The 16,945-nt window shown below is 38.6% G+C and overlaps 1 protein-coding gene and 1 long non-coding RNA gene across 6 annotated transcripts in view; one reads left to right on the top strand and one right to left on the bottom strand.

Annotated features, from left to right (window-relative positions):
* The window catches only part of Men (NADP-dependent malic enzyme), a 22,035-nt gene extending 5,090 nt beyond the window's left edge, over nucleotides 1–16,945 (bottom strand). Inside the window, exons 1-2 of one of the 5 annotated variants that reach the window (XM_076445150.1) lie at nucleotides 16,691–16,945; nucleotides 8,533–8,686 (exon numbers count right to left, since the gene is read on the bottom strand). In XM_076445150.1, coding sequence (XP_076301265.1) covers nucleotides 8,533–8,686; nucleotides 16,691–16,743 — 207 coding nt within the window. In that variant the 5' untranslated portion in view covers nucleotides 16,744–16,945. Of the gene's footprint in view, nucleotides 1–4,907; nucleotides 5,142–8,532; nucleotides 8,687–9,017; nucleotides 9,179–10,072; nucleotides 10,228–10,724; nucleotides 10,941–16,690 lie in introns of those variants that run through there. The other 4 variants (XM_076445149.1, XM_076445152.1, XM_076445151.1 and 1 more) reach the window with 4 other exon arrangements.
* LOC143219216 (uncharacterized) lies at nucleotides 8,777–10,217 on the top strand. Its single transcript, XR_013011278.1, has 4 exons — nucleotides 8,777–8,928; nucleotides 9,080–9,193; nucleotides 9,300–9,389; nucleotides 9,473–10,217. It is a non-coding gene; the product is annotated as an uncharacterized LOC143219216 (long non-coding RNA).

Raw genomic sequence — 16,945 nt, 5'->3', positions numbered from 1 at the left:
CAATAACATTAACTATGATAATAAATACGATTTTCATTTCTGTATTTCAGATTATCAAATCTGTTTTGAACTTGGTCGATTGGACGCTGTAAACGAAAACGATGCTGATCGAAAAGTGAGTGAACAAATTTCAGTGATCCTTGACACGAATAATCAAGAAGTATAATAATAAGTACCAAAGATAAAGAAATGCGCCGTTCATTGAAGTTAACGAGTGCCCCCAGGATGTACATTTCCATGATCCACATCCAATTTATACAAAGACCCACTTATGTACTGATCGCGCATCCGATATGCTCGCGGCACTTGAAACGATGAGGGTTCTTCAATAACTCCCATAAATCACTTTTGTCAAGTTCAACAGCGCGTAGCGTGCTTGCAGATTATGGTTGGCAGATAGCAAATTCACAACAGTTTATTCTTCCGAGCTATATTTTATATTCTTCTTTTACATTGCAAAATTCAACAACGACTTTCACTTTCCGAGTAATCTACATATTTTCAACAATCAAAGTCAAACGATTATAATATAAATGATTAAGTCGAATGACCTATATACTAAGATATATGAATTAAATTAATTTCTAAAAAAACTAGATATCTAAAAATTCGAATTACATTTCACATCAAATTGGCTCATTTATATTCGAGATTTATATAAAACTATCGGGTTGGCAAGAAAGTAATGTCGGTATTTTAAGGTGAAATAAAAATGTTTTTAAGCATAATGGACTTCAATAGATCAAATATTTTCCATTTTGTTCGATGATCTTTTGCCATCTTTCTGGTATCTTAATAAAGTTATTGGCTATTTTCATAAACCTGCGACAGCTACATATTGAATAAGAAAATTGGGTTTCATTTCACCTTAAAATACCGAAATTACTTTCTTGCCAACCCAATATATTTTAAATTTAATTATCCTTGATACAAAAGGTACAAAAATACATTCTACTTCTTAAAATTTAACTAAATTTCTTCTACAATACTACTTTATATGAAAAAATTAATTTATTTAATGATTATCGTAATCGACTGTGTTTGAAACATGAATCGTATTTTCTTGCCGTCGCGTTTCGCTTCCGCATGGGTTGACCGTGAGAACCTAACAGATATGTATGTATGTATTACTTTATCGAATGGCTAATTAAATTCGAAGTCTATCGCACATGACCGCTGCATATCGATGACATTCACAAAAGCAGAAGTTATATACCGTCTACAGACAGATTATATAATTGCTTCTATCGATTATCTGCCATCGTAACCCAACATTCGAGTTCTCGTCCAATGAACTGCTTCCGAACAATCAGCAGAACCTAATTCTAACAATACATCCAACGATTGAAAAAAACTCGAAAATGCTTGAACGCGTGACATAGGGTGCGTTCCGTTTCACGCTTCAAGCGCATACACTGTACAGTGTATGCATAGAGACTCTTATACTACACTATACAGTGTATGCGCATTATGCGTGAAACGGAACGCACCCATAGATCGATCCAGAACGCAGAGGATAATTTATTCACGATGACAAACGACAATTCACCCGACCAAGAGTACGACCGATCGATTGTCTTAGGTCGCAGACGGTTTCAATTGTTCCCTCGCGAACCGCATTGTTCAACGGTTGATGAACTATTTTCTAACTGCATTCCTCCGGCGCGATCGAAGCAATCGTACATGCAAATCGCATGAAAATTCAGTTCGCCGCTTAATCAAGTTTTCCGACACCATTGATTACGTTGTCTGTGTCGTTTCCTATCGCTGCAGACACGCTTTTTTTGACCTTCCCTGCTAATGATTCATATTTCTCGTCGTTACCGAGACTATTGTTATTATGTACTTCTTTTTACCACGTTTTGATTAGGTCGCTTTCTTGTATGTCTGTTTTGTTTGTCTGTTCTGTACAAATTGCACAATTGATTTTAAACTAACTTCCCGATGAGCTAGTGACTTGAAATGTTAAACATAGCTCAGAACTGGATGACAATGCAATATTTAAAAATAAAACTTTTTAAGTTTAAAAAAGCCTATGCGTTTAGGAGATATAAACTATTAAATTTGGTATTTTTTTCATACTTTTTAGTGCGTTTCTTCGAAGTCGTTTAATTTTTTTGCATAAAATTTTTCGATCGTACGAGCCATAGAACCAGAGACTTCATTCTCATTACAAGGAACGAGTTTAATGACTCGCAATTATCTAATCTTTGGGCGGCTTTGAGCACTTTTCAATTGGTTTCCGAAGTTTGATATTGAAACCAAGGAATATTAACACATTACCGACCGGTGAATATTGCATAATCTTAAAAAATCTATGGTACATTGCTGAACACTTTTTAATGGAGCCTTCAATAGCAACAGCAATTTTCATTGCGAACTAGCAAGTCAAGCTCAACAACGTCATCTAATATTGTGGTTTCATTTAAGATTGCAATGTAAAAGAAGAATGCTTTCTTTTGGTACAACAGAATTATTGAAAATCCTATTAATAGGCTTCCGATAGGTAAAGTGTTAGACATCGCGCGTTATATATTTCCGCAGCATGCAAAACTCTGATAACTGGCTTCATCATGATCATAACCTGTCGAAACTATATTTCGCTATGAGAGTTGCAATAGACAGAAGTGTTCGGTTACGAAAAATAAGCAGCAGATTTTTATTTGTTTTCACAATTCTGTTTGCGAGTTCGCCAATCTATGGTTGCGCGACATCGGCGAGATGTTTTCGACATTTCGAATAATTTCGAGAATCTTTTGAGCAATGCCACTTTTAAGAAGACCTATTGGGCAATGTGGTCTTTTGTGACCGACAGTAACCATATGGAAAGGTCAGAGCACCCGTCGAAAGTAAATTTCCATCGTCGACGAGTCAGTGGGGTCGTTGACAATGATGGGAACGTCCGAGCTAGACTAATTCACGTTTATATGTTATAATAGGGAGCAACGACTGAAAATCAAGGCCCTCAATTCCCGGCCCTCTGTGATCAGCAGTTTCTTCATTCGAGAACTCCCAAAGACAGTCGAAAACAATCAAAGACTCTTGTCCGCAAAAATAATAATGTTCAAAAATGCTGTTCGAAAAATCAAGTGTTTATTAACCGACACATAAATCATTAGCCTCGATCCAACACGTGGATCACAGGAACTTGATGAAAGAGATGTTTGTTCCACATTCAAATCTAGTTCTTGCAAGAATGTAATGTGCTGGAATATTTCTCCACTCGTTGCAAGAGTATTTCTGCCTACAAAATTATTTGAAAAAAAATAAAGAAACTACATATTGAGATCTCGTCCAAGGTCAAAGAGACAAAATAAATACACAGCGGTAAAGGACGTTCGGATGACATTGAGACCATTTGATACTTTTTTATCTTATCGCGGTACAACTTGTGTTTATTAAACTGTTCCGCGTGGTATTGGAATTTCCAGTCGGTGCGTCGTTACGCAATACAGCTTTTCGGTGAATTTAGCAAAGTACTTTACTATAATTTTCCACAAAACATCCAGTATATAATTAAGAAGATACTCGATTGTCCCAGACTGGCGACAATGTCGCTGCAGCCTTGAAGAACCGACTCATCAATGCCATCGTAAGATACCGTAAAAAATCTGCCGATACACGATAGACGCGCGTATCAACGGGAATGATAACCGCGTTGTCGCGGTTAGGGGGACGGAAGACGGAAAAGGAAGGGGGTCAATGGCGGGCTAGATCGTCTGCGACGCTGTGACATAACATCGTATTCTCTTTCCTTGACACTTATCGGATGACTGTCGAATTGAATGACTATGCAGGCATTATCGTAACCAGCGGGTGTCTTTAGATTGGTCTGTGCTCGAAAACTTCCACACTTTTGGGGACATCTGCCAACAAGCCTCTTGATCTCAGCAAATGGGAACTCGAAGAGCCTTATCTACGAAGATCGTCCTGATCGAATGATTTCCACGGGTTAATTCTGTGGTTGCAAGGGAAAACGCCGCGTGTCGCAAGTTGCAACTTTCAGAGACAGTTTTATATTAATTGTAATCTTTGTTAACCCTTTGCCTTGCAATATCGTGTCTGACTCGTGATGAAGATTCTGAACAGACTCTAATTTTTTGGTTTTGTTAATACACAGCTATTGGAGAACAATATAGGCATGCGATAGATGTAAATTTTCTCCTTTTTTAGGAAATTACGATCTACAAAATAGTTCTAATCGAGCTTTATAGTACAGGACTTACGTGTTCACCAGAAAAAAATACATGTCGTGAAAACAAATTCGAAAGGCTCAAAAGAATAATGCAATTTAGCCGATGCCCTTATGTCAAAGCATTAGTGACCAAAACATTAAACGACAACATCTCGGAAGTGAAAGTACGCGACATGCTGGGTTCCTCCTGACAACAATAGAATTATTAGGTTGTCGCAGAAGTTTCTTTCGGAATGAGTTCCTTTAATGTTGCTAAATAAATACAAACAATGCGATAACCTTTACGTTAACGTTTTAGTACTTCCTAACACGAATTTGCATTAAGTGCATGAATCGGAAACCAACTTTTGAGACAATCTAATATGAATGGTGCTGCCTTCAAGTTAAAGCGAAAGACCTCGCGCTAAAACGAAGGCACATATCCGTACGAACATAAATGTGGCACGAGTAATCCCAGAAAACAACACAGGAGCTTCTACAAACAGTTCAGTGCTCCCTGAAGAATGAATACTCGAAGCTCAGTACGTTTTATGCAACTGCCTGTATCGTCACAGGGCTCAGGACACCCTCTGGCCGAAACGAAACGCGAAAAAGTGTTCCGGCAGGTTCAACAACGATCCGCTCTCGAATGAAAGGTGCATTGTATGCCCGAGGCGTGCAGCGCGGCAAGAACAGAGACTACCAAGAAATAGAGAGATCAAAAGGAGAATACCCTTCCATCCAGAGCGAGCAACGGCTCCGGGATGCGTGTCGTTCTATGCGAGTCCGGCACGAGGTCCCACCAATCCGTGTCCATCATCGGTTCGTTTCGGACATTCAACCTTCGGCCGCTGGTCCCATGTCAAACAATAATCGGTCGTGGAAACGGTTGCCAGGGTCCTCGAGTCCCAACGATCGCGACCCTTCGTCTGCCACCGACGATCAATACGCACCCCTACGAGTTCTTCGGCGCAAAGTAAGTCGCGACCTACTGCAAGAATCGCAGGGGTGCAGGCTAGCATGCAATAGCACCTCTGCCGGGCCATACGGGATTTCGAGCGGACCGTACAGTCTATCCAATAGCCGCTCAGAATCATTCAGAAGCCATTCGGAACATCATGTCAGAAAATAGACGAAACTAGACCGTTGATCTCTATGCAAAATCGAAAAGCAAGGTGTTGGAACCAAAGAAAAATGTATTTCCTCCTTTAAGGTGGTAGACTCGTTTCCAGGATTGCAAGGGTGCACAACGTTTTTCAGTAGTTAACACTTTACCTACCGGAAGCCTATTACATAATAGGATTTTCAATAATCGTGCTGCACCAAAAGAAAGCGTAGAAAATTTCCTTTTACATTGCAATCTTAAATGAAACTATTAGCTGACGTTATTTTGGGTGGCTTGTTAGTTCACAATAAGAATTGCTGTTGCTATTGAAGGTTCCATTAAAAAGTGTTCAGCCACGTAGTATAGATTTTTCAAAATTATGCAACAATCACCGGTCGGTAATGTGTTAACCCTTTGCACTCGAAGCAATTTTAATTCGAAACTCAAAATCATTTCTTTCGACCCAGAACATTTTTATTCTATGTAATCTTTTTTACATTGTGCACATGAAATTTAACCAGTTTTCTTATATGTAACAGTTGAGCTTTTCACAATTTATAGAAAACAGACGAATTTAATAATATTAAAACTGTTTTGAATAATGGTGTGGCCATTTTTACTGGCGCCTTACAGTCGCTATTCGAGTGCAAAGGGTTAAAAGGGATAAAAGACAAAAGAACAATTTTCTTGGCAATTTTCGAAACGTGCGTAACGCCATTAGCTCGCCGCGTGACGTGACAATACTACGTCGCGAGGTAGATTTCCCGGAATTCGTTTGTTCTACGACAATGTCATTGAATCTATTCCAATTACGTATCTCTGGGAATTTTTTCCTTTTGTGGCTTCCTTGACTCACGAAATTGTGACATAATGTGGTATACGTCTTTCGATAGATAAATCATCGATAAGACTGTGGATCGGTACACGATCGCTTGCATTTGAATTACACTTCGTTATTCGATTTTCTAATGTTGGTTTTGTTCGGTATAAACGTTCTGGGGATATGAAATAATTGGTAATTGAAATTTTGCAGGAAAGATTCCGATCGATGTCTAATAGTTTGTGCAAGTAATTACGATTGATTTAAGGAAACGACACGAGTGCGTTCAACCACAGCTAGGATACACGCGAAATTCCGCGTCGATTTCGCAATCGGTATCAAGTGTCTCCACGTGGAACATTCGGTAGCCACTTTGCACTGTCATCGAGAAAATCGGATCCGAGTTCTGATCGCGAATAGAACGAACAAATGCGTGTCACGTTGCAAAACAAAGGATTGAAAATCGCTTAAAATCGAGAATCTATAAAGAAGAATTATTAGAAAATGTTGTATTTCTTTGAACAAAAAAGAATTGGAGTCACGACGAACTTATTTAGTCGGACACGAGCTGAAAAAAACAATGACTGGGATGTATAATTTGCCTCGAATGACCATTGATCTACATGTCATTAAGTTCGTTGGACGTGTCACTGAATATACAATACTACTGACGTAAAGGTAGCATAAGCATATAAAAATTAATAAAGCATACAGACCGTTCTGTATAAATATATACTATAATGGTTCAATATTGTAATTAGACTGCGGACTGTATGCACTTATCGCAGAAATCAAGTGTCGACTTATTAAAACTTATTTCTTGCAATTTTTATTTCGGATCAAAATCCGAAGTCTAGTTATAATACACTTGGGATACAAGATAACACTCTTATCAAAGACCTGCTAAAATAGCATACATTTTTATGGCATGATCAATTGTAACTCAAACGACGGTGGTACGCGAACATTTTCCTTAATCCATCGACTTTGTATAAATGTTTCTGGGAAGTGTGTGACAAGCATAGCGGTACTCGAACGCTTCCATATCCCCCTATTTCGTCATCCTCTTTGCCATCGGCCGACTCCGTTCGTTAAAAGTCCGTCCCGTGAAAGTGAATTTCATGGAATCCTGATGGCTACGTGACCAATCGAGCGTTTATCTTGCGTCAGGCGTCAAAGAATCGCAATTGTTAATCGTTAATTTCCTCAGTACTATTAAGGAGCAAGTCGCATTTTTTCTAGAATTAACCAGCATGTCAATGTTAAATTCCCTTTACTAATAAATAGTGCGATCTTCCCTGAACATTTTCAGCTAAGTAGAACATTTTTCGAAGCACCCAAAGTGTATGAATTAAAGCGCAAGTGACAGGTCAATTTTCAATAATCCCCCATGTTCTCTTTTATATTAATATATTTCTCATTTTCTGGGCGTCAAAGAATCGCAATTGTTAATCGTTAATTTCCTCAGTACTATTAAAGAGCAAGTCGCATTTTTTCTAGAATTAACCAGCATGTCAATGTTAAATTCCCTTTACTAATAAATAGTGCGATCTTCCCTGAACATTTTCAGCTAAGTAGAACATTTTTCGAAGCACCCAAAGTGTATGAATTAAAGCGCAAGTGACAGGTCAATTTTCAATAATCCCCCATGTTCTCTTTTATATTAATATATTTCTCATTTTCTGGGCGTCAAAGAATCGCAATTGTTATCGTTAATTTCCCCAGTACTATTAAGGAGCAAGTCGCATTTTTTCTAGAATTAACCAGCATGTCAATGTTAAATTCCCTTTACTAATAAATAGTGCGTAGAACATTTTTCGAAGCACCCAAAGTGTATGAATTAAAGCGCAAGTGACAGGTCAATTTTCATTAATTCCCCATGTTCTCTTTTATATTAATATATTTCTCATTTTCTGGGCGCCAAACAATTACAATTGTTGTCATTAATTTCCTCGGTACTATCATATAAAATTTCCTAATTCGTCCCAAGTTTCTATTAAAAAGCAGGTAACAGACGGTGGTGAATTTTCATCAATATCCGTGAGGAAGTAATTCATATTTTAGTGCTCAACACCGGCAAATTCCGGCCGGCAGCAACGCCAAATATTTAAATCAAAATTTCGCGCTAAAGACCGACTAGCAGACGATATTCGACTCGGATCGATTTTCCGTGGGAAAGTGTATTATCGACGTCGGAGAGCAGGGCCTTGGCGCGTGTACCGATCAATCCGTCAAAATTGTATCCTCTCGTAGCGCGAACTGTCATCGTTTATTTTCGTTGGTGTCCATAAAATATGGTTGGTGCAACGTGCATGTAAACGTTCAGCTTCTCGCGACAAGTACCGAGCACGGAGCACGTCATTATTAGACGTGGAACTGTCAACGAGATCGGCGGTGCCGCGAAACCTCGGTAATTAAACGTTAGAATCGTACCTTGTTTAATTGTGGTGTCTTCAGATGATCAATGCCGCGAATCATGCCGGCGCACAGAGCATCGCCGTTTCCCCGGCTGCCGATCTGATCCCTCTCGAAATTCGACATGTTCGAAGTTTTGCCGTTGCAGACTAACTGACTACTGCCTGGGATCCTGCAAACGAGCGAGTAAGCAAGGTTTAAAGGCTGACGAGGAAAAAAATGTCGGTACGGCAGAACGCAGTGGTGTCGAGCAAAGGTGAGGTTAGGGCGTGGGGAGCCTCCGTCACTATCAAACGCACCACGCAACTACGAACTCTGTCAATTCTCGCTTACAACAAGACGAATCTTGTTCGAAAACGGTGTTTTCCCTCGTCTAATTGTAAGACCTTTCGCCGATTGACAAACGTCCCGCAGGTTAATATTTTATGACAATTAATATAACGAATATTTTATATAACAACGCGGATGATTGATCACGCTGAGGATTTTTGTACGCTATTCACCTATATATCGAATTCTGCGATTATCCTGGTGGGAGAAGCAGTGAAATTTGACGGGTTTTTAGGTGGAAATGATTGATGCCGAGGATGATGGCGCAACCCGTGGTTATTACACTACTGCCTACAGCTAACTAGCTGCAACTGCAAGCATCGCGCAGTCGCGCGTCTTCGCCCATCGCGTGAGCATCACACGACTTATACATATTTCACCTGGCCGTGAATGAATAATCTATATTGTACACGACGTTTGTAAAACCACTACTCTCATCTATGCTTCCCTTTCAGCATTTTATAATTGAGAATCACACGAATTTAAACTATAAATGGAGCTTGATCGGAATTGAACTGTTCGAACGATTCGATGCTCGACTCTATGTAAAGTACAACTTTCAGTTTTATTTAATCTATATTGCGCGGCGCTTGTAAAATCACTACTTTCATCTATGCTTCCCTTTCAGGATATTATAATCGAGAATCTAGCAGAGCGAATTACTCGAATTCGAACTATAAATAGAGATCGATCGGAATTGAACGGTTCGAATGATTCGATGCTCGAGTCTATATAAAGAACAATTTTTAGTTTTATTCACTTGTCGTGCCACTCGGTTATCAGAATAACAAGTTTTAAAAATTGTTTCGCTTTGACGCTCGATAAGAATTCACAACATCATACTATTCCCTCAAAAAGAGACGAAGAATCCGAGCTATTATCTTTGAACGATAAGTGGAGAATGTCAAGTCGATATTTCCTGATAAAAGCATCATTCGATCGTTATTCGCAATATTTAATTCAGATTAATAATCGTGATGAGACAACTAATATAATAATATAACCGTGGCACTCTGAAAACTTCAGTATAACATTTTATGTTTGCGTATTTTTGAAAAATCGATCTTGCAAACAACAATTCTGAAATAATTCAGAAAAAAACAGAAGAAACAATTCATTAAACTCTACAACTACTTTTACGGTAGGGGCACCGACTTGAAACTTGTCGCAGAGGGTTATTTTTGGGAGCCCTATATCGAATGGTCCGACCAAGAATCAATTTACCTACCAGGAGCCTATCAGTAGGCTTTTCAGTGAATGATATATGTAAAAGAAGCTCGACAACTTTCTGGATTGAAGAAGATCAATTCGAAAAATTGGTAGAACCGTGAATGAAGTCTCTGTCGCTCTCTAAATCGAGTATGCACTATTTCACCAATCGCCTCTAACTTTTATATTGCGGTGTTAATCGACTCGGCTAATGAGCGGGTCAATTATCGAGGAGCATAACCCGTGGAGGGGGCGTCAATTAATTCAGCGGACTCTTTCGAAGCAATTTATCTCTGTGACACGAGGTTTTGTATCGCGGGTTCACCGGAAAAAACTGCACGATTGTCTGCAGATTAACGGAAGCTTTACCGACCGAGATAAAACGTGTGTTTTTGCACTTTAATATTCTTTAACTCCGACAAAGTACTGTAGAGAACAAAAGACAACTTGCGTTTTGTATTCAAAGAAAGCCCGAGTACGAAACTCTCGGATGATCGATAATAAAAAGTAACCGAAGTCTGACGCAACACAGTTGTTACCAACGACATTGCGAAACCTACTGTATCCTAATTGCGCGTAGATTATTAAGAAATGATTGTCAATGACGTGGAGTTTCTTTTATCGCGGTGACGTCACACCGAATCACTGATGTGCCAAGTTCGCGGGTTTACCTGTCGCGCAGCTGATCGTGCAGCAAGGTGTCAGGTTCAAGGTCTTTGTTAGCAGAACGCGAGTGACTCGATTGACGAAGAATAGAGACGAATTTACGCTGGAACCGTTTTAGGAAACGATTCGGTGACATGATCGCGATTTTTCTGAACGATGTCTGTCGACCGATATGACATCGCTCGATAAACTGTTGTCGACCATCATTCTGTACGGAGTTTAACAACACCACTCTGTTACGTCATGCTGATAAGTCACTAGACACGTGTTCACGTGGTACCAACGCTACACTGACTCACGCCACCAGCGCGATTTTCAGATCAGACCAATCCCTGGTGCTTTTCATTGATAATACAATTGAAAAACTGGGAAAAGATTTTATACTCTTCATAATTCCCATTCTATGCGGGAATTACTTTATACTCTGCTTTGCGAAAGAAGAAGCGACGATGGCTGTCCGGAGTTGGGCAAAATGTAATTTCAATTACAATTACTGCAATTTCCAAGTAATTTTAATTATTACTTAACGCTAAAATGGCACTAAAAAAAGGTCCTAGTGAAAACTACATTGTCAATGACAAGAGAACCTATTTCTTAAGAGTTGTAATTTAATAAATAATAAATATTTCCTAATATATGCTTTTTGTTTGTTCTTTTTAGACATTTCCATTGAGTAGGTATGTAATTACCTTTTTTTAGTGCCATTTTAGAATGAAGTAATTGTAACTACCCATTACAATTACTTGTAATTGCAACTACCCATTACAATTACTTGTAATTGCAACTACCCATTACAATTACTTGTAATTGCAACTACCAATTACAATTACTTGTAATTGCATTAAAATTACTTGGAAATTGCAGAGATAAAATTACAATCACATGTAATTGTAATTGGTAATTGCAATTACTTTAGCTCAACCAGTAATTGTAATTGCGGACCACAATTATAATTACAGTAATTGTGAAAGGAGTAATTGCAATTACTTAACACGATTACAGTAATTGTAATTGAGTCTAACAATTACTTCAGTGTAATTGTTCTTTTAAACCACTAATTTTTATGTTTTGGACTATTTAACCGTTTTCTTATTGTAATTATAGTCCACCTTTGCACATGTAATTGAAGATGTAATTAAATACTCATGTAATTAATTACTGCTCAACTCTGTAAAATTAAAATTATTTACATCAATTGCAGGGTACAGAGAACTATCGAAAGCTTCTTTCTCATTTCATTTAAATGTATCAAATCCCACAAAATTGTCTGCATCGATTGCAAGAAATAGAAACCAAACGGAATGTTATTTCTTCCCTTAATAATTTTAATAGATGAGAAATCATAAATATGCGTCATATGCGTAGCCTGGCTATCCAGCCTAACGCAAACGCATAATGTCTGGATTAGTGGAACACAATGGACGTCTAATTTTTCGGAAAGGACAGAAATTGAAAATTGAAGGAAAATTTTCAAAATTAATGACGCATGTTTATGATTTCTCATTTATTAAAATTATTAAGGGAAGAAGTAACATTTTCTGTTTGGTTTCTATTTCTTGCAACCGATGCAGACAATTTTGTGGGATTTGATACATTTAAATGAAATGAGTAAGAAGCTTTCGTTAGGTCTCTGTACCTCGCAATTGATGCAAATAATTTGAATTTTGTATTTAAAAGTCAACCGTCCTACGACTGCGTGATCGATACGACACACGAGCGTGTAAAGCAAACGATACCGTTCTTATTGAAACGTCAATAAATCGCTCTCACGTGATACATAAATGGATTTGCATACCGTCGGAATGATTAATGTTAATGCCGAACGTCCCTTATTAAATTTCATGATATATGTTATGCACACCACACGAGGCAGTTACGGTTACAATTACTACAAAAAAAAGCAGTGATAATGTAATCGTGGGATTTTTTTTTTAAATGACTTTACTGTTGACCATTTAAACTTTTTCTCTTTGCACATGTCGTACGATGGTACACAGATCACAGGTCACTAACCTGTTATCGTATGATCTCTGATGGAAATAAACATGACGACGTCGCGAAATTTCGCCTGGCTTCGCGATTATGGAAAAACGCTGCTCACAGAACCAAAGAACAAAATATCTTAAATGTTTATGCAACGAACGTTTAACGCATTGTTACTGCGATCGGTTTATTTGCCGGAGGTTATCTGTACATGGGCGGTCGCCTTTTACGACCGAAACCGTCGCGCAATAACAACCGGCGAACAATTGTTATTTCACGATGGTTAAATATGAGTCATCGCGTGCTTCTGCGTATTTCGATGGATAGAGATACTGCGTGATCATAAAACCGGATCGATATGTTACAAAGAAATCGTAGAAAATTGCATTTCATTATTTCACATGCACTTTTCTCTTCAAACTTGCAGAAAATGGTATTTTAATAATATCAGATATACATATACATATAGTATATACGATGTTCATTTTAATTTTAATTGTTAATTCATTGTCTAGTTGAATCGATACAATTAATTTTACATTAACAATATATACAGGGTGTCCCAAGACCCCTTCGACTCCGGGAAATGGGAGGTTCCTTAGGTCATTTGAAGCAACATTTTCCTTTGCACCAATGTCAGCCGGGGCTTTGTTTAGGAGTTATTAACGAAAAACACGGACCAATCAGAGCGCGACCTAGACGCGCGATGGCACGTTCAGCCCGGCGCGCCGGGAGACGAGCACGGTGTAACGCCGCGATGCCGCAACGAACAAGAGTTTCTCGAGATTATGTGAATCTTCCCCGATTTGGATGAGCTTTGGATATGTTGTCAAGACCATGATTCTGAACAACATTTCCCTTTACAGTTTTTGTCGGCCGGCTTTAGTTTACGCGATAAATATAAAAACTTTTAATTGTAAATCGATCGATTGTACTATCTTTTACCCGAGTTGGATGAGCTTTGGATATGTTGTCAAGACCATGATTCTGAACAACATTTCCTTAAGACTTTTTGTCGGTCGCGGAAGAACTTTACTTGTCAATTCATATGGGTGGATCTCTTTACCCGACTTACGGCAACTTTACCCGAACGAGGGAAGAAGCAGAAACTAATAGTATTAAAAACTCACTTATTCAGCCGTAAATCCATTTGCTGCTTCGAAAGGTGTGTCACTGGGTCACTCGGTGACGAACTGCACAGATGTCTTCAGGTATACGACAGTACCGAAAGCTAAGAGACGTACGGCCAGGTCGACGAACTGCACAGCCGCTGGTAGAAGGCCTAAGGGATGCGCGGTCAAGTCGACGATCCAGAATTTCACTTTCACTTTCGAATCGATAAATAATTCGTATGTTTATTTCACACAGATGCCTTGAAATTTTTCCACACTCACAATCACTGTTCACATTTGTCAACACATAGTTATGCACTAATAATAATTGCTTAAACTAATTAAACGATTATTTAATCCAATCACTAGACTGCGGATCTTTATGTAAAATGAAAGTTGGCTGCCGCTATTACAAGGGACAGGAGCCAGACAGATATTTGATTCTTACTGTGATCATTTTAAGAAGTTGAAAATAATACATTGGTGTTTTGAAATTATTTTAATCTCTCTAGTGTCTTAAAATGCACCTACTCATGTTTGCTACAAATGCATTAAATCCGCAGTCTAGTGATTGCATTACCTGATTGTTGTGATTTGTGCAACAGGACAAGGGATATGGCAATTATTATTAGTGCATAACTATGTGTTGACAAATGTGAACAGTGATTGTGAGTGTGGAAAAATTTCAAGGCATCTGTGTGAAATAAACATACGAATTATTTATCGATTCGAAAGTGAAACTGAAATTCTGGATCGTCGTACTGTCGTATACCTGAAGACATCTGTGCAGTTCGTCACCGAGTGACCCAGTGACACACATTTCGAAGCAGCAAATGGATTTACGGCTGAATAAGTGAGGTTTTAATACAATCAGTTTCTGCTTTTTCCCTCGTTCGGGTAAAGTTGCCGTAAGTCGGGTAAAGAGATCCACCCATATGAATTGACAAGTAAAGTTCTTCCGACCGACAAAAACTGTAAAGGGTAATGTTGTTCAGAATCATGGTCTTGACAACATATCCAAAGCTCATCGAAATCGGAGAGGAGATAGTTCAGATAGTACATCGATCGATTTACAATTACAAGTTACTTATCACGTAAACTAAAGCCGGCCGACAAAAACTGTAAAGGGAAATGTTGTTCAGAATCATGGTCTTGACAACATATCCAAAGCTCATCCAAATCGGGGAAGATTCACATAATCTCGAGAAACTCTTGTTCGTTGCGGCATCGCGGCGTTACACCGTGCTCGTCTCCCGGCGCGCCGGGCTGAACGTGCCATCGCGCGTCTAGGTCGCGCTCTGATTGGTCCGTGTTTTTCGTTAATAACTCCTAAACAAAGCCCCGGCTGACATTGGTGCAAAGGAAAATGTTGCTTCAAATGACCTAAGGAACCTCCCATTTCCCGGAGTCGAAGGGGTCTTGGGACACCCTGTATATATTCTCAAGGCCTGTTGCAATAACATTTGTATTCGTTATCACTTAAAGTACGCGCCGTTCCTGCTATATCATATTCGATATGACTGAAGTATATCTATATTTCGTATCTGCTAACAGTATAGTGAAAGTACTCTTCGGTAATGTCGATCGCGACAACGAAATGGTAAAAGGGGATTTGAAAAATTCGATTTTATCGAAACAATATACAGACGAACATATATTAAATCGTTGTATTAAATGGTAGAACAGGTTTCAACATAATATTGTTAAGAAGTAGAAAGATGAACATTTATGTATACAGTATATAAAGAATTTTTATACTGTACAGGGTGATCCAGGGATTTGGGACAAGTTACTGCTCTTTTTTAACACATTATCGACCGGTGATTATTGCATAATTTTGAAAAATCTATGGTACATGGCTGAGAACACTTTTTACTGGAGCGTTCAATAGCAACAGCAATTTTCATTGTGAACTAACAAGTCACCCTCAATAAAGTCATCTAATAGTTTCATTCGAGATTGCAATGTAGAAGAAAATTTCTATGCTTTCTTTCGGCACAGCACAATTATTGAAAATCCTATTAATAGGCTTCCGGTACGTAAAAATAGAAGAAAATGACAGAGGACAAAATCATAATACGTTCCAACTTCCTATGAGCTTTCTTTTTATGTGGATGCAGCGATGCACCCGCCAGATGCGATTGCACTTTATTCTTTTATCACCCTACGTATAAAAGCACTAATCTAAAGAGATATTTTTTCTATTTTTACTTAGAAAACGAGCAGTAACTTGTCCCAGTTCCCAGAATCACCCAGTGCATGATTTAATTGCATGTGTTTGACCAAATTTTCGGTGAGATGAAGTATGATTTTTAAGTACGATAGACTGATAACGATAAAATAATTTTCGTAATGAAAACCAGTCGCGGAATCGTTCCATTCCGAAGCTCGCTGTTTATGTGACAATCTGGATTGCTTGAGCAAGCATATTCGACAAGTTTGTTACAAGTTTGTTACGGAACGCTCAGAAAACAGAAACGTGCAACAACGAATCCACGATAATTGCTCTGTTATGAAATCAAAGTGCAACACAGTGAGTCGTATCTTTGTTTGTCTGAAGTGGTCGGATAAGGAAGCGTCTCGATTTATCAGTTCGTTCGTGGATCGATTACTCGTAGAAGAAAAACTTTGTAATAGTCTTGAGGAGATAAGATTGTCTCAAATAAAGGAAACCACCACAGTTTGCTCCAAATCGAATGTATTACTTCCGCTGTTTTCTCGAACGGTGTTACATGGTCGATCGTAAAGAGACACTCGAACGTTTCACAATAGATCGAAGAACGTATAATACAGCTGATAGGATCTTATGGTTCTCCGAAAGCAAAGTTGAAAGCTTCAAGGTGCACGTTACAAATTTTAGAAGTTCGTCAACTTACACCTTGCAATTTCGCTGTCCGTTACGGATATCCTTCGAATGCGGGCTACCCATTGTAAATTGTAAATAATTGTTCGTTTTCGAAATAATTCGCCCTGTAATTCAACGAAACAAACTCTCAATAGTCCATTACTCTTTGTGTTTCAAAAAGCCGAGTCTGGCAAATACTGTACACTGTGTCACGCGGAAATAACCGAGAAAACAATCAACAAAATCCTCTATGTAAACTACTGCAGCTGAATGAAATCGATCCTTC

Source organism: Lasioglossum baleicum, unplaced genomic scaffold (genome assembly GCF_051020765.1).
Source record: "Lasioglossum baleicum unplaced genomic scaffold, iyLasBale1 scaffold0021, whole genome shotgun sequence".
NCBI classification, from domain to species: Eukaryota; Metazoa; Arthropoda; class Insecta; order Hymenoptera; family Halictidae; genus Lasioglossum; species Lasioglossum baleicum.
Note: the sequence above shows the minus strand (reverse complement) of the source record. Positions and strands in the feature narration are given on the sequence as shown.